The sequence below is a fragment of the Filicampus tigris genome, chromosome 2, assembly GCF_054856515.1.
Source record: "Filicampus tigris isolate MCC_2025a chromosome 2, RoL_Ftig_1.0, whole genome shotgun sequence".
NCBI classification, from domain to species: Eukaryota; Metazoa; Chordata; class Actinopteri; order Syngnathiformes; family Syngnathidae; genus Filicampus; species Filicampus tigris.
In genome coordinates, this window is record NC_141218.1 from 26,906,973 (window position 1) to 26,925,248 (window position 18,276).

Sequence of the window (18,276 nt, forward strand, 5' to 3'; positions counted from 1 at the left end):
CATTAGGTACACCGGACAAACACGTTATGCGACTGAGAGGAGCTGCTTTCAAACCAACCATGTTATTAACTGCATGATTATAAATGAGCTTGTAATGTGCCCTGGCGACATCAATCACCGGATGATTGAGTGGCATCCTACTATTTAGACTATCTAACATGTCATATCTCAAAAACGAGAGCACTCTAGTATGACAAAAGCATAAGCCACATATTGCGTCTTAATTTCTATGATCCTGTCCTGTTATAATAAAATGTCAGATCACTTACTTGCTGTGTAACGTTGTTTGTAAGAGCTACAACTGTCCATTTTCTGCTTTTCAACTATGTGCAGTGCATATAGGAAGCTTTGATATGATTATGTACTGACTGTAAATGTGCGCAAAGCATTTCTAGCTAGCACTTACTATTTTCTAATGTGGAGTTGTACAGGTGAGGCAGAGTGACCTTGATAAAATATTAAACACTCGGAAACACATACCACTTGTCAAAGGATCCCAACATGTAAATGAATCACTGATTTTGCAACATATAGTGGGTACGATGTCTTTGGTGGTGTTCAGAGCAACTGACTCCATGACCGCCTTCTACCGGGTTCCTTTCTTGTCATATGGGAAACAGTGCGAAAATGATTCATGTTGTCTGTTTCTTGAAAAGAAATGCCGTTGCTAGGTGTTTTTGTTTTATGCAGTCACGCGACAAGTCGGAAAAGTCACTAAATCATGTCACCAAATAGCTATTTTGGAATCACTGGCTAGGCTTTTATACACTGGCAATAACGTTTTCTGAATCTGAATCTTCCTGCCCAAACTATCAGTACATTTAAATTTGGCCTGAAAAAAAATTGCTCACTGCTTTTTTTTTTCATAAATCTTGTTTTGAATTTGATTAGCTCTGTAAAACATTATGAATTGGCCTCATGTACGAATGCCTCTCGACAAATAGACGTGCCTTCCCTTCATTAAAGGGGAAGTCAACCCCCCAAAATTATTTGCAATAATAAGTTCAATGCGCCTTCACTAGTCTAAATATGGCATTCTGGTTAATATTGCATGTGTGCAATATGGGTTAACCCATTAAAGCCTGAAGCCCCTCGTGAGACATGTCTCTAAAATCTACGGTCGTTTTTGGAGTCACCCTTGAAAACCTGACATTTTTGCCACCTACAAAATTATTAATATCTCAGCCCCTGTAGCAGATAACATAATTCCAAAAGAATTTGAGAGCTTGGACATGTGGCTTTGACACAGGCCCAAGTTTATTCATCTTTAGTGATTCAATCGAAGCTGCAAGTGAAGCACTGTTTTTAATTAAAAGAAAAATCGAATGGTAATTACAATGCTGTATTCTCTTACAAAGACGCTGAAATCGACATTGTCTACAAACATGTATCTTAACCATATATCACGTTTGGCTGGTTTCACGGCTTTAAAGTCCGCAAGTACGTCACCTACTGCGGTAACTTATATTAGCGGCTGCCATTTTGTCAGTTCTGTAAACTGAAAATGACATCACAGTTACTCAGAGCTCAGGTTATGACCAAGCACGGCTCACCTGTTTTCTGAAGCTGAGCCACGATTGGTCGTTACCTGGGCCCCGAGCAACTGTGATATCATTTCAGTTGACAACAAGTGACAAAATGGCCGCCCTCTGAGATGGACAAAAATGGGTGGATTTTACTGCTTAACTCATATTCCACAAACACAATATTATTATTATTATTGTTTGGACTAGTAGGCCTGCATAGGACGTATTCTTGTAAACAAAATACAACTTCCTCTTTAAACATGTCATGAATATTTAGGTTGGCAGGTAAAAAAAAACAATGTTCCCATGGCATGAGAGGCACATGTTTGATTGTTATGTTTAATTGACATTAGGATTGTGATGGGTCCTACAAGGGAATTTCTCCCCTGTAAGGTATTCCTGGACCCTCAAAAAATCGAGAACCCTCGGACTAATACATTTGTTAAGCAATTTGTGGAGAAGTAATCACACTGCTGGCATAGTGAAAATGTGATGTTGGTGATGTTTTTGTTTGTTTGTTTGTTTTAACGTGTCTTTTTCCTTCCAGAGGTGTGCGTGGTGGACTGCGGCCCACATGGCACATGCCTGGGTGGCATGTGTCACTGCGAGGAGGGCTGGGCAGGCGCAGAGTGTGAGCAGAGGGACTGTCACCCGCGCTGCATCGACCATGGGGTGTGCCGTGAGGGCAAGTGTGACTGTCACCAGGGTTGGACGGGCGAGCACTGCACCATCGGTGAGCAAGATGTCTCAACGCACAGCCTACAAAAGGGCACATGCACACACACACATGCAGACACCTAACAGAAGGCCACAGATTGTGGCGGCAACATGGGCAACCTTGAAACGTGAATGTCAGTGGGTTCAGTGTTGTAAAAAAAGAAAAAAGAAAACATTTTGCACTTCCCAATGAGTAAAACACAGTTAAGGTAAGTTTACATTTCCAACAAAGTAAAGCATTCATTCGTTCCCCTAAAGATATTATAACATAGTTAAAGGGGAAGTCAATCCAACCAAACATATTTTTTTCCAACAATATGTTCAATGCAAACCCACTAGTTGAAACAAGGCATTCTGATAAATATTGTGTTTGTGGAAAAAGAGTTAATCTGGGTTAAACCTAAAAAATGGGTAGTTTTTAGCCATCTCCGGGGGCGGCCATTTTGGCACTTCTGTCGACTGAAAATCACATTGCTCAAGGCTCAGGCAACGGCCGATCACAGCTCACCTGTTTTCTGAAGCTGATCTGTGATTGGTTGTTACCTGAACCCTGAGCAGTTGTGCTGTCATTTTGAGTCGACAGAAGTGACAAAATGCCCCCCCCCCCCGAGATGGCTAAAAAGGGGTGGATTTTGCTGCTTAACTCATATTTCACAAACGTAATATTAATCAGAATGCCATGTTTCAACTAGTGGGCCTGCTGGGAACATATTCTTGAAAATATGTGTTTGGGTTGATTTCCACTTCAAGGTTCGTTTACTTTTTCTTAAAAAAAAAAAAAGAAAAGTAAAACCATGAGAAGAACCTTTATAAACCAGTTATAAATTCAGATTTTTTTTTAGTCCTCTCAATGAAAGAAAACTGCCAAACGGTTTTCATCGTCTCACTTTGAACGGCTAATCATTTCTATCAACCACCATTTTGTTCAGGTGAAGTGGAATTCTGGAATTAGTGAGTCAAGTGCGGACGGCCCAAAAAGTCTTCTTTGGAATATAATTTGAAATGGCGGCACTTGAGTTGCCGCTAATGAGGATAATGACATTGGAGATGCCACTTCCTCCCATTGACCTGCGGTCTGCCAGTTGAACCTCGACACGTAACGTCAAACCGCCGAGGGGCCACTCGCAACCCTTGCTCCATGTTCCCGCGCGTCACCTAGGAAACAAAAGATCCAGCAACTCCAGACTGCCGGCAATTAATTATGTATTTACAATCCGGCAAGGCTTCTTCCCTGCAGGTGGAGGGCGTCAAATTCTAGATCTCTTAGTGTTCCCAGCAAATCTTTGGCACAACTATAGGCTACCTGTTCCAGTTATAATTTGATCGTTGGGAGGCTTTCTACAAAGATAGAGAAAATAGTGTTTCTTTGCAGTAATTACATTTTAAGTAACTACATTTTAGCAACATTTTCAATTAAATAATGACCAGCCACACAAAACGAAGACTATATGGGCATTCAGGTTCCTTAAACCTATCACCACCAGTAATCCCTAACACTAACTACGAACCCTCACCTGTAATCCTAAATATAACTCCTTACTACTAACCATAATCTAATTCTTATACTGTACCTTATCATGATAATGATAATTTTTACTGCAGTTGAGTAAGAGACCAAAATTACAATACCATTTTCTTGACTTGCAAAAAATAATAAAAATAAAATGATTCATGTTCATCCCTGCAGAATGACACGTTTATGAGAGATCAGAGGCCCAAACTCCATCAACCCTTACCCTAAATCTAACCTTACTAACCCTGCCACATAATTTCAAATGTAAAAACCTGATTTATTTTGCTGCAGATCCTCAAGATGTCATTGACAAAGAGTTGGTTTCTTAGCAAAATAGTGTGTTTTACATGAGAAAATGTTAAATGTTCAGTAAAACAATAAAAGCCCAGCCCTGCAGTTTGTTGAATTCAGTGAAGTGCAAGTACCCTAATCTGAACCCCTAATCCTGACCCTACTTCTAGCAGAGCTCAAACAATTAAAAGGAACCCCTGCCTAACCCATACCTGTAACCCTTATATTATCCCTAATGTGAACCAATCCATATTCTCTAACTGTAATCCCTTCCCGTAACCGAACCTAATATAACCTCTATGCCCCTCACACCTTAAAGTGGAAGTCAACCGAAACATTTTTTTTTCAAGAATATGTTCTATGCAGGCCCAGTAGTTGAACAAAGATGGATATGATTAATATGAAATATGACTGCAATTAGCTGGCAACCAATTCAGGGTGTCCCCCGCCTATTGTCCGAAGACAGCTGGGATAAGTTCCAGCACGCCCGTGACCCTTGTGAGGATAAGCGGTAAAGATAATGGATGGATGGATGAATATGAAATATAGTTAATGCAGCAAAATCCACCTGTTTTTTGGCTAAAAAGGGGTGGATTTTGTTGCTTAACTCGTAATCCACAAGCACAATATTAATCCGAATGCTGTGTTTCAATTTGTGGGCCTGCATCGAACATATTCTTAAAAAATTTGGGTTCACTTCCACTTTAACACTAACCCTTTTGGTTGTTCGGCTCCCACTTCTTCTCCACACATTTCTTTATTTAAAAAGTTTCTTTCTTTCTTTTTACTATACTTAATTTCAACTATAAAACAGGTCTAACTAAAATGACCCGAGCAAAAAAGCACCTCGCTGTGTGTAAGTGGTTGTATTCAATAGATGCGAGGCCTTAAAGTGAATTGAATCAGCCTTTAAGTCTTCAGTTTGACTTTCTTAAACGTTCCCTGTGCTCCTGTTGTAATCGACGTCCACTTTTCTCAGGGCTTTATTTGTCCATAAAGTGTCTTTTAATCTTTGCAAGACCTGAGCTCACATGGATGACTTTCTTGGCTCTTCCTTGGCTACATAACAGTGATCCTGTTATAGAAGACGTCGCACGGCATTTTGAGGTGTATTCAACTAACAGCCACCGTCAAAGCTGAGTTGACGTCGGAAGAAGAGACTCGGGTACTCCGCATGGAGCTGCTTTGAGCCCACTGGTGTTTGAAGTCGACAAGGCAAACAAAGAGGTTCAAATATCTAGTGAAACCGTGTTTTCCTTTGTGCGAGCCCATTAGTGGCTCATCAAAGCAGACGGAGAATGTTCATAATGAATATTTTAGTAAGCGTTTTTAGACCGAGTCGTTTAGGCGGTGATTCGTATGGCCGCTAATGGCCGGCATCTGGGATTCTTATTCTTAATCGCTCACCGCTTTAATTAACCGCTCACAATTTTGTATAACACTGAACTCACCCAAGTGATAACTCCCCAAAAAGAGAGAGAGAGAGAAAATGATGACTAGTCTTCATCTGTGGATCCTTTTGTGTGCTTTTAAATCTGTTTATTTGTGTCTTGTCTTGTTGCCTAACTCCAATTTAGGCTATGTCCACATGAATATGGGTATCTTTTTCAAAGTTTTACCTATTCTATGTTAATTTCTTTGCTTTTAGGTCACCATAATGACAACTCTACTTCACAAATGTCTTTGTAGTAAAATGAAAGTAATGTACAGGTAATTGGAAAAATTATTCGAAAATGACGGGCAATTTTCTGACATTACTGCCACCTGGTGTGTTCTAGTGGTCTGGGCATTTTGGTCACTGAAATCGGAGAACATTTAGCATTATTAATATGAAACGTAACACTTTGATGGCTTTCCTCCATTTTATGATGTCGCAGTGGCCGTTATAAGAACTATCATAATAATTACATGTTTTCTTTCCCCAGATGTGATTAATTAAATGCTTATGAATAAATATGAGATTAAATGCAAGAGCATTTCTTTAACTTTTTTGCAGGTTTTGCACAAAAGGAGAAAGCATTTGTTTTGTTTTGTTTTAACCATTATAACTTCAAATCTATTCACCTGATTCATATGAAGGGGTGGCATGAGTCATGGAAGAAATCATCAAATATTGGTGCAGATTTTTGGGTTTGCAAGCGTCCTTAGGGGGTTCCGCAAGATAAAGGGTAAATATGAGCTCTTTAAAAATTCATCAAAAGCAGGCTTTTTGACATTTATATTTTTCGGGTTTGCAGATTTTGATGGATGCGCAGTCATCCTTCTGGGGGTCTGTGGAATAAATGTTGAATATGAGTATTTTCTTTATGAAAATTAATTAAAAATGTGCTTTTTATAAATGTTGAATGATTAAAGTGCCATCTGTTGCTTCGTCATGCACTTAACTACCTCCAAATACAGTAGGTACGGGAATTTTTCAGTTTCTGTGTTATTGCAGCCATTTTACAAAATCAAAAAACGTCCTTTTATTTGTCATTAATGTACACTCATCACCCCATCTTGACAGAAAAAAAACCCGAAATGTAGAAATTTTTGCATATTTATGAAAAAAGAAAAACTGAAATATCCTATGGTCATAAGTATTCAGACCTTGACACATTTTATTGAGTAGAACCCCCTTTTGAGCTAGTACAGCCATGAGTCTTCTTGGGAATGATGCATATATATAAATATATGATATGTGGGGTGCGTGAGTGAAAGTTGGTCGAAGTTTGTCAACAAAAATGCAAGCAAACGGAAGCCCGTTTAAAACGACAGGCGATTACTATTTGTTTAAATAATGAAGAAAATACTGGCTCATGTGGACATGGTCTTAGAATAATTGTCTTTTCTATGTTCCTATCTTCCTTCCTCTTTGTCTTCCTCTGATCTCCTCTTGGCGTCCATGTAAAGCCCTGGATTCCAGAGTGTCAGGTAAAAGAAAAACAAAACAACACACTATTTGCTTGAGAGTAACCTCATCATGCAGATTGTTACAATCCACCTTTATTTTACCGCTAACATATTAAATACCTCCCGCCACTCATGTTTCGCATTGGCTTTCTGGCTCCACCAAAATTGGGATTTTTTTTTCCTTTTTTAATTTTTTTTTTTAAATTATTTTTGTTTTGTTTTGCTTTTTTAAGAAAATCAATTGGTTTTGATGTATTTATGGGAGTTCAGGTACTGTATGCTTTGGTTTGCTTTGCTTTGTAGCAGCAGTCCTAACCCTAACCCTTACCCAAAACCCTTACCCTCAGGCCTTGACCCTAATTCCTAATCCAACCATACACCCGAGCCCAAGCCTAACACTTAATGCTAACCCTATGCATCCAACCCCCTAACCATTGCACAAAACTTCAACCCCAATCCCAATCCTTACTCTTAAACCGAACCCTAAATGGGTTCCCTAAATACTACTTCTTAACCCTTGCCTTCCATGTAGCTCCAACCCTGCTGAAATAGACAATACATTTTCAAAATTGCTAATTCTCATTAGAGTTGCGGACGTGCTGGAGCCTATCCCATCTGATTTTGCCCAAACGGTGGGTTACACCATGGACTGGTTGACCAATTGCAGGGCACATATAGACAACAATTCATTCATTTACTCACATTCACACCAACTCACATGTATGTTTTGAGGATGTGCAATGAAACTGGAGTTCCCGGAGAACACCCACGCAAGCACGCAGAGAACAATACAGGAAGGCCGGACCCTGGATTCAAACCCCCAACCTCAGATCTGTGAGGAGGGTGTGCTTACCAATTGCTCCACCGTGCCGCCACTTTAAAAGCACTAGTCTTAAAAGCTTGCATTTTCTAAAATTAAGGCCTTATATTTTAAAGAATGGCACTTGATCCTCAAATCTACCTTGGTCCTTGAATCTGTAACTCCAACCTAACAGCCTTAACTGTAGCCCCTAAACTTCTTCCTTGAATCTGCCTTGCCCTCACACCTAACACAAACCTAAACCCGTTCATCCATTTGCTAGTTCACATTAAGGTATTTTACCGCACAAAGAATAGTGCAGTGCCCCGTCGCCGAAGGTGATATGTATTTGCTCCACAGTGCACCCATGGAACACTGTGTTGCGCCACATGGCAATGCTGCCAGGATTAAAAAATTAAATTCGATTTGGGGACAGCGCCTCCTTGATCTCAGTTGCCACGTCCAATAGGAAGAGATGGTGGTGGAGTGATTTCGGAGTGAAAAGAGCCATTTTTGGTGACACAGTGGAAAAAAATCATAGAGAAACTTGAAGAAGTCTTAAGTACACCTCGAAGCAGTCTACGAATAGCTGTTGCTCACAGATGAGCCTGTACTTCCCGAGATTCTGCTGTGCCTTTATAATCTGATGGGCCCATTTCCTTTTTCTTGCGGACGCTCATCGGCTCCTCCTCCTCCTCCTCCGCAAAAGTACGTTTCGTTGTAAAGGTGATAAATTCATATTGCCGAACTTCAGTCTACTTCGCATCTAAACAAGGGTCACTTGCTGTTCAATTGCATAGAATCCAGCAACAAATATGGCAATCTTGAGCTAGCCTGCTAAAGGAGTGTGTTGTGAGAGCCCCAATTTGGTTGCAGTGAGTTGGAGCTTATCTAAAGCAGACTTTTGTGCACCCTAAATGGTCCCCGGCAAATCACAGGGCACAAATCATAACCCGGGCCCTAATTTAACCATTCATCCTTTAATCTGTCTCATCCTCATCCCAAATACAATCCTTAACCTTAACCCAAACTTCCTACGCCTAACAATGTTACCTTTGCCCTTGTCTCCTACTGGCTCATCCCTGCTTATTGTTGAGGATTTTGATCCTTCTTTGTTTTGCCTAAACATACTGACCACTCCCCAGCGCTTACGGTTAACGTCGGCGTTTCTGGCTCCACCGAGAATGCGAGCGTTAGTGGGTGGTGATTTTATACATGCGCTACATCTACTGTCAAGTAATAAGAAAATGTTGTTTTGTTTTTTTTGTCAGCCTTAGCTAAGTCACTTCTGTTCCCTTTTTTCCTAAATGTTTCCCTCTCCTGGGTTGTGAAATAGGAGCGGTCAAGATAGGATATAAAGGTAAACTGAATCCTCCCCAGGGAGATTGTCACAAACGATCACTCCCCCCCCCCCCCCCCCCTCCGCTCTTTGTCTTCCCTCTAGCACGACGTTGATACACCTGTTCTATGTCCGAGTCGACCATGATGTCTCCCCAACTCCCTGTTTCCTTCTGATATGTTCCGTCATTCCCTGTCCGTCTTGAACCAGTAGACTCCACGGTCCCCTCGTCCCCCCTTCCTTGTCTTTACCTAATGGAGCTGCTGTGGTTTGTTTGGGCCTCATGGAGGCCAGTGCTCTGTCCTTCTCTGTATATGTAGACGCTCAGGATGCCGACGCTTCCCTCTCCCCCTTTCCCTTATTATGATTCTTATTTGACATTAATGCTTCCTTGTCCCCTGTCCCCGTCACTGTGGCTGTTACTTCACATGAGCGGTCAGTCCAAAATGGAGGCCGCCCCTTCCAGGATTTGTACAAATGTCAAGTAAAAAAAAAAAAAAAAGTTCCCATGCAGTTCATCTGCATTCATATACACAGGTCAATAGGATGCAATACAAGGGCTCTGTCAAAAATACTTCCTTATGTTTCTTATTTTTTTAAACAAGGGTTACAGTTATGTCTATTTATTCAAACATTATTTATTCATCCATTCATCTATCAATTTATCTATTTAACTACAGCATCTAATGCAGTTGTGACAGTATGAAATCATGTTTTTCCTCTACAATCAAAACTCCAGCATTATTATATTTTTTTTGCTCCAGCTTTTGTATTGGATCTCATTAGAGTGTGCAGTGTTTGACTGTCGCAATACTGTCGAGTGTAGTTTGACCCACGGGAACCTCATTCCGGGATCAACAATACCACCTTTATAGATCACCTGAAAGCTCCAACACGGGTCCTGGTCCTGCTCTAATTAAGAGTCACTGAGACACTTTTATCTCACCGACGCGCTCATGTGAATCGACAGAACCTTCTCACACATCCCAAGTCCTGTCAGACGTCTTTTGCACTCTGTGTTCGCTCCTCTGCCCACTGTCTACTCTCTAACCCCCCTTCCCCGCCCACGCTGCTTCTCGTGCTGGTGCGTAACATTGCTACATGATGTGTTGACAGACGGCTGTCCGGGCTTGTGCAACAACAACGGGCGCTGCGTCCTGGATCAAAATGTCTGGCACTGCATCTGCCAGTCGGGATGGCGCGGCCTGGGCTGCGACGTTGCTACCGAGACGCTCTGCTCAGACGGCAAGGACAACGAGGGAGGTAGGGACATTAACCGGTTCAAGCTGGTCGCCTAAAGCCAGTTTTGGCCTGGTGTATATAGTATAATGGTTGAATGAATTTGCCATCATCCGACGCAGTAGCAGAGGCCACTTTCATACTGACAAATTCACTTCACAAATTGCAACATCAGAGGCATTAATACTACAAATAAAATTTAAAAAAAATCAAGGATTAAAAAATCTGGGTTAAAACAGTTAAAGAAAAAGAAAAAAGTCAAGAACCTGGTAAAGACACAAGTCTAAAAATGGTCAAAAACCAGGCCAAAACCACTATTAGAAATCAGACTAAAACCACGTAAAAGCACACAATAAAGAGTCAGACCCAAGTCAGAAAAAAATAATTCACATAAAAACAGTTACAAAACAAGTTAAGAACCAAGGCAAAAATAACCAACCATACATTGAAAAAATACATTGAAAATAAAAACAGTCAAGAAACGGTAAAATCATGTAAAATAAATACATAAATAAGAAGTTCAAAACAACAACCATAACCCAGTCCGAAAAATGAATTTGAAAAATGGTTTATAAAATAAATAATAATGAATCACATATATTATATGCACTAATAAATAAATAGATAAATAATTGTAAAATAAATTTAAAAAAAAACAACAACAACAACAAGTGTGGTTCAAATAAAAATTGAAGTCTAAAAACTCTCCAAAAAAGTCAGGAGCCAATCTCAAAGCAACTTAAGAAAGGTTAAAAAAATGAGAAAAAGGATTAAATAATATGAAAAAATATCCCGTCACAAAACATTGGGTCAAACATAATGTTGAAGAACAGTTGAGAAAACAAATCTCCTCAAAGACAAAAATAATTAAAAAGAACCATAAAAGAAGTCCAAAAAAAGTAAATACAATTAAAACAGGTTTTGATAAACAATGAAGAAAACAATTTAAAAGCACATTTAAAAAAAGTCAAACCAAACTGTAACCAAGTCAAAAATGACCAATTTCATTGTTTTCAAGCTTTCAAATATTCAGCATCTGGATTATAATGAAGAGAAGCCTAATTAACATGAACACAACACTCTCATCTCATTTCAGCACATCTCATCAACAAATGTGGAGGTCACGTCAGGTGACTGTTAAATAATTCAATCCGCGCTGTCACTTTAATGATGCCCGGTGCACGTGTGAGGTCGCCGGAGCGGCGGAGCTTGATGCCTAACGGAGACACTATACCACTTTCCTCTCTTTCCCAGATGGCCTCTGTTTGGACTTAGCTGTCCACTGCAGTGACTAATAGACAACTTTGACATCCAGACTCATGCGCACAAAAGAAAATGTCTCCTTAATAGCTGGCAACTGTAGTGACTGAGATGCAATTTGGCATTGAGGCGGCTATAGAAAAAGCAACTTTGAATAGATGTCCTCTGTCGTGACTGAGGCTCAACCAGGATACCAAGACTCACGCTTCCTTTCTCCTGGTTTCCCAGATGGCCTAGTGGACTGTATGGACCCAGACTGCTGCACTCAAATCTCCTGCCAGGGTCAAACGTACTGTAAAGGCTCGCTTGACCCGGCCGCCGCCGCCACGCAGGGCCAAAGCTCGGCCGGCCAGCCCGCCTCCAGGAGCTTTTACGAGCGTGTGGCGTTCCTGATGGGGCCCGGCGGGAGTCACGTGGTAACAGGGGAGAACCCCTTCAACAGCAGGTAAGCAAGCAGTGTTTGCACAGCCACGCCGCAATGTTGGATCATCAGTGTGCTGAGAATGACTTTATGCCGCTATGATGTCATAACCTTTGTTTTGTTTTTATTTGATCTTATAGAAAGTCAATATTGCACAGTAGTGTTAAAAACATTCAGATGTGACAGAATCATCTTATCTTCCATATTGGGAAAGAGGAAAGAAAGCAGGCGGTTTAGTGGCGGGCAGCTGACAAATAAAAGATATCATGAGGCATCGCAGCAATCTGTGTACTTTTGCATCAGGGAAAGCATAACTACAGTGGGTCTGAAGTGTAAAACATGACCGCAAGTAACTTAAGAAAACATGAAAAAAATAAACACAACAGCTTATCAAAAACATATAAACAACTAAATAAAACAACAAGAAACTGGTGTGTCCTTCATGGATTTCAGGTCAAAGATGAACAAATGGCATTGTGTTTTAGTTATTTGATATCTATAGAATAATAGTCAGGGTTTTTCCTGGCTGTTATTTATCCGTTCAGTTGTTTTAAACATGATGTGTCATATAACATAATACTGTATATCATTGGGGCGGCACGGTGGGCGACTGGTTAGCACGTCCGCCTCACAGTTCGGAGGTTGTGGGTTCGATCCCGGCCCCGGCCTCCCTGTGTGGAGTTTGCATGTTCTCCCCGTGCCTGCGTGGGTTTCCTCTAAATTGCTAGGTGTGATTGTGAGTGCGGATGTTTGTCTCTGTGCGCCCTGCGATTGGCTGGCAACCAATGCAGGGTGTCCCCAGCCTACTGCCCGAAGACAGCTGGGATACGCTACAGCACACCCACGGCGCTTGTGAGGATAAGCGGTATATATAATGGATGGATGAATGGATGTATATCATTGTAGGCCTATAATGTTTTTTATTTGTTTTTTTAATGGAAACTGATGAATTGTTCAGCTGATAAACAATGGACAAACTAATATGTAGCCTCAAGCTAACGCTTAAAAAGAAAAGGGCTGCTGTCTTTGATTTTACGCCATTGCAATGACAAACATTCCTCTAAATCACATTTGTTGCACTGTTACAATTAGGTTTTCCTTTTCAAGATATTGTAAGCTTCTCTTCTAATAAGATCATATTACCATCTGCGTTTTGTCCTTCTACTTTGTTGGGGAAACCGAGGGACTAAAAGAAAGGATGAGGTTTTAGTCAGACGTCAATAAAACACATTTTTGATTGTTTTATTGGCATGGTAGCCTATTGCCAGACCTGTTACCAGACCTCAGTTCTAAGGGGGGTGCATATGAAATGCATGGGGGTGCCCGGTTATTATTAGCCTACAATGCATATTTTTGATTATTCTATACCGTTTGCTCAGCACTGATGCACGTCATCATCCCATTATATGGCCAGCTATAGACTACAACACTAGTCCTCATAAGTTAAAGCAATCATTTAAATAAATTAAAGCAAGTCATCAACATCCACAAAATACGTATTTATACAACTTATTAGATGTAACACCAGGAGATGGTGATTCACTTGTAAATTCAAAAATCTAATGCATATCGAAGTAGGGTTTGTATACTATTACTTGATAGTCAGTTACCCTGTGTTTTGCTTAACAAAATAAAAATCTCCTAGCCACACTTGAGTGTAGTTAGCCTACTTTACCCACAATCCTTCATTTATGCTAAAAGCAAAAGTAAAACATGAAAAGAAGCGTTATCCATTGTTTGCGTGATCCGTCATCGGTCTACTTATGTCTAGTTTCGTGAAAAAGGTCCTTATTAGGACACCTGTCCATTTTATCGACACATTGGAACCAGTCTTCAAAGTCATTATGTAGGAAAACTGAAGTTGTTTGGATTGAAAGACAACAGGAAAACGCTGACTAATTGGATAAACTCTCAAAACCAGACTGGTCAAATGAAGTCAGTTTGTTCCCTGAAGTGAGCTGTCACAACATCGTAAATTATTTGATTGTTAAGAAGAGTGCCTACATGTGGGAGGACTGTGATGTTGTCTAGAGCCTGGAGTCTTATAATGACGTTGTGTCTGGATGGGTGAAGGATGTTTGCTGCAACACAACAATCGTTGTCCTGTGACAGCAACGGTATGTTGCTTTTGGTTGACACAGTATATCGATCACTACATTAATGGTGTAAAACGCCGCTCATTAAATTATTTATGTCCGGTTAAACTTCTCTTGCTGTACCTCGGAGCCTTTCAAACCTTAGTGTGCTAGCTGCTAACAAAGATAAACACTTGATGACTCAACATCAAACGAGAGACACAAAACATCATTGATATGTTTTATCAATCATATTTTTAGTATCTCAAAAGATATGTTTGAAGGGAAGTCAACCCAAACACATTTTTTCAAGAATGTGTTCTATGCAAGCCCACTTGTTGAAACAAGGCAATCTGATAAATATTATGTTTGTGGAATAAGAGTTAATCCACCCGTTTTTAGCCATCTCTGGGGACGGCCATTTTGTCACTTCTGTCGACAGAAAATGACATCACAAACTGCTCAGGGCTCAGGCAATGACAGCTGAACTGTTTTCTGAAGCTGAGCCATGATTGGTTGTTACCTGAGCCATGAGCAGTTGTGATGTCATTTTCAGTCGACAGAAGTGGAAAAATGGCTACCCCCTGAGATGGCTAAAAAGGGGTGGAGTTTGCTGCTTAAATCATATTCCACAAACAAAATATTAATCAGAATGCCGTGTTTCAACTAGTGGGCCTGCTGGGAACATAGTCTTGAAAAAATGTTTGAGTTAATTTCCCCCTTTAAGTAAATTTGTATTCTTACAAAATTAACATATTAATGTTGACCGGCAATGTGAACTAAAACTTGCATGGGTATGCAAACAGGTAAGCATCACATCTGCCATGAATTTACAATCAAAGGTTAATCTTATGACCCACTGCAAATGAAAAAGGAAAAAAGTACCTGATCAGAGTATATGCTTGTATGTTGTGATACTATAATGTGGTCACATTGAAGATTTGTCAGCCATCATGCTTATCGTCTTTCACACAACCTTTCTTTTTTCCCCCCTGGTTTAGAATCACTGCCAGCTATCACAAAATAAGATTTCTTATCTCTAGTTTACCAATTTGAGCAAGCCTAAACAGCACAGTGTTCACCATTGTTATGAACACAGAACGGATTTAACGACTATTTTACCTTTTGACTTCGATCTCACTCGACCGCCTGCTCTCAGGCATGGAAGCCTTTGCACACGGCGTAAAAATATGACGTCATGTAAGAGTCTGTACTTTGACCAAAATGCTAATGACAGGCTAACATGCTCATGTGAAAATGGGGACAAGATCCTAGCAGGCTTACATGCTGCATTAAGTGTGATTTAAAAAAAAAAATTAATTACATTCCACAATGGTTTACACAAGAGATAAATTCTAAGGACAGGCTAACACGCTCATGTGACAATGCTAACAAGATATTACACCGTTAATCACTACAGTAAATTAGTTTTGCCAATGACTCAAAGCTGAATTCTTAAGCCAGAAGGCTAATATGCCACATTAACCGCAAGTCGCTTATTTAGTTTATGTTCCACAATGTTTTACACAAGAGCTAAATGCTAAGGATAAGCTAACGTACTCATACAACAATGCTAAGAAGATGACTATTTACTGGCACGTTAAATCAGTTTGCTCAATTGCTTGGAGCTAAATGCTAAAGCCAGAAGGCTTAAAGAAGAAGTGTTTAATTAATGAATAAATGCAGCATTGCAATGTTGCGATACAGTGACATTTAATTAACTGTATTCTCAACTTCTAACACGGCAGGCTTTTCTTTTAGCCGTGAGAAAGCGAAAAGAGAATCTAATGAATATTTTTGAGCACGAGCGCTAATGCTGCTGCTAGACACCAACATGACAGTAAGCTGAAGACAATGAGGATAAGGATTACCCGCCATCCCCGGGTCTGGGTTATTGCTAGCCTCAATATTTGCAGTAAAGCGAGATATTTACATGAGGATTACTTGAATTCGTTGCAGGGAATATTCCCTGAGCGCAGTTGAAAATCATGTTTTCTCTCTTCTGTCCACGCTCAAAACAAATGGGTTCTAGAGTTAGCTGCTGTAGCTAATTTTGCTAATTAATAACTTATACAAATTAAAACTGTGCACTACAATAAGACAGCAAGTCGAGGCGACTGTGATTTGATTTTAATTTAGCCCATATGAGAGCTAATTGTTAAAGCAGCATGTTAACGGGCTAAAGTACTGTATAGTGGAGCTCCACATTCTCGCATTTTGGAATCCGTGGATTTGCATAGTCACAGGTTTTTTTTCAGTGTTTTTCCAACAGTTTAACCCCCCGATACCCCATTCCCCCAATTTCTCGTGGAAAATGCATATTGAATGTTCAGTAAGTCTTTTTTGTAACTTTTTTTCTTTACCAAATGCATTTCCATGGGCACCTATTATAAGTGGATTTTCACTTTTTGCGGGCCACCCCGGCCGGCCCCTATCGCCCACGAATGTTCATTTCCCACTGTTATAAAACCAATCAGCAGCTCACACTTGAACTGTTTCCAACTGTACTTCCTGACGTTCTGGAATACTCTGTGTCCTCAGTTGGAGCACCCAGAGCATGCTCCGGAACTCCTTTTGTGTGGCATGCTGAATAACCGAAGGGCACATTTGAAAAACTCTCTGAGTTTCCGGATGTTCTGAGAGAAGCAAAGCGTGCTCGGAGCATTTTTCCGAACTCACTCATTATTATCCTTTTTGCAATATCCCATATCAGTTTTTCCTCTTGCTTTGAGCTAAATGCAATGACAGCAAGCTAACATAAAAAAAAGTTAAATAAACAATTTCTGATTTAATGAAAATACAAGTTAACACTAGAATGCCCAGGGTTTTTTTACAACTGTTTTACAGCAACTTTTGAACTACAAATCTGTGTGATATTTGACAAACAACACTCCTGGCTACAATTAGCCATCTTTCATTTGTAAATTGGCCATTACCTGCCAAAGCAGCAGGGCGGATATATTTCAACTTTATTTTCTTGCTACTTGCTACATTGTGTTCACTCGAGAATAAATCTAATCTCAGTACCCGCTGTCACGTAAAAAAAAAGAAAAAATACTTCTCAGTATCCTCGTTATCGTCTGTCTGTGTGTCTGTCTGTCTGTGTGTCTGTCTGTCTGTGTGTCTGTCTGTCTGTCTGTCTGTCTGTCTGTCTGTCTGTCTGTCTGTCTGTCTGTCTATCTATCTATCTATCTATCTATCTATCTATCTATCTATCTATCTATCTATCTATCTATCTATCTATCTATCTATCTATCTATCTATCTATCCATCCATCCATCCATCCATCCATCCATCCATCCATCCATCCATCCATCCATCCATCCATCCATCCATCCATCCATCCATCCATCCATCCATCCATCCATCCATCCATCCATCCATCCATCCATCCATCCATCCATCCATCCATCCATCCATCCATCCATCGTTTCTTCTGGAAGAAGACGAAAGTATTGCATGTATCAGGTCTCGAGGCCATAAGCCCAATTAGCAATTTACAAAAAAACTACTTACTCAATGCGTGTTCATTGTATCTTTCAAGAAGGTATCCAATGTAAATAAAGTCTCACACAAGTCGAATTTTCTCATCATTTTCTTTTAGATTTAGATACTTCAATCTCTCATAGACATTATACTGTATAATCATTTATAAATGTGCACCGCAAATTATGCAGGCATCACCTACTGCCATAGTTAACGATCAAAAATGGCCAAACTGCTGCACATTCACGCGCAGATTATGCCATGACACTCATATAACACGCTACTAAAACAATATTACACAGTTTGCCACCATTTTAAATCAGTTTGCTTGAAGCTAAACATTAAAGCCAGGGAGTGAACATGCTTAAAAGCTTTGAGAATTATGCTATAGCGAGTGAAATGTTAATATTTCTGTACTCAAGTGAGCTCATATAACATAACAATATTAATTAACATATTACCGTTTTTCTCAGTTGCTTTGGTACATTTCTCAGACCAGAACCGAATTTCTCAGAACTCTTTGTTCAATTTTCACATCGTGTCACATGTGCACATCAAAAAAAGCCATTTCTCGTTTCTTTGCTAAAGTTGCAAATGCTTTGGCATATCTATGCAAATAATTATGTGCAATTCTTCGCTGATTCCTACATTTTCAAATGTGTATGTCATGTTCATTAATATTGTGTTGTGTTGTATTAGTATTGTGTTAAATGTATTG

The 18,276-nt window shown here is 40.0% G+C and overlaps 1 protein-coding gene across 4 annotated transcripts in view; it reads left to right on the forward strand.

The window, feature by feature from the left end:
• LOC147151930 (teneurin-3) overlaps positions 1-18,276 on the forward strand; it is a 291,176-nt gene that overhangs the window by 191,592 nt on the left and 81,308 nt on the right. For 2 of the 4 annotated variants that reach the window (XM_086022097.1, XM_086022120.1), the window contains 5 exons: positions 2,074-2,259; positions 6,940-6,960; positions 9,075-9,098; positions 10,194-10,340; positions 11,805-12,021. In XM_086022097.1, coding sequence (XP_085878223.1) covers positions 2,074-2,259; positions 6,940-6,960; positions 9,075-9,098; positions 10,194-10,340; positions 11,805-12,021 — 595 coding nt within the window. The remainder of the gene's footprint in view (positions 1-2,073; positions 2,260-6,939; positions 6,961-9,074; positions 9,099-10,193; positions 10,341-11,804; positions 12,022-18,276) is intronic. The other 2 variants (XM_086022105.1, XM_086022112.1) reach the window with 2 other exon arrangements.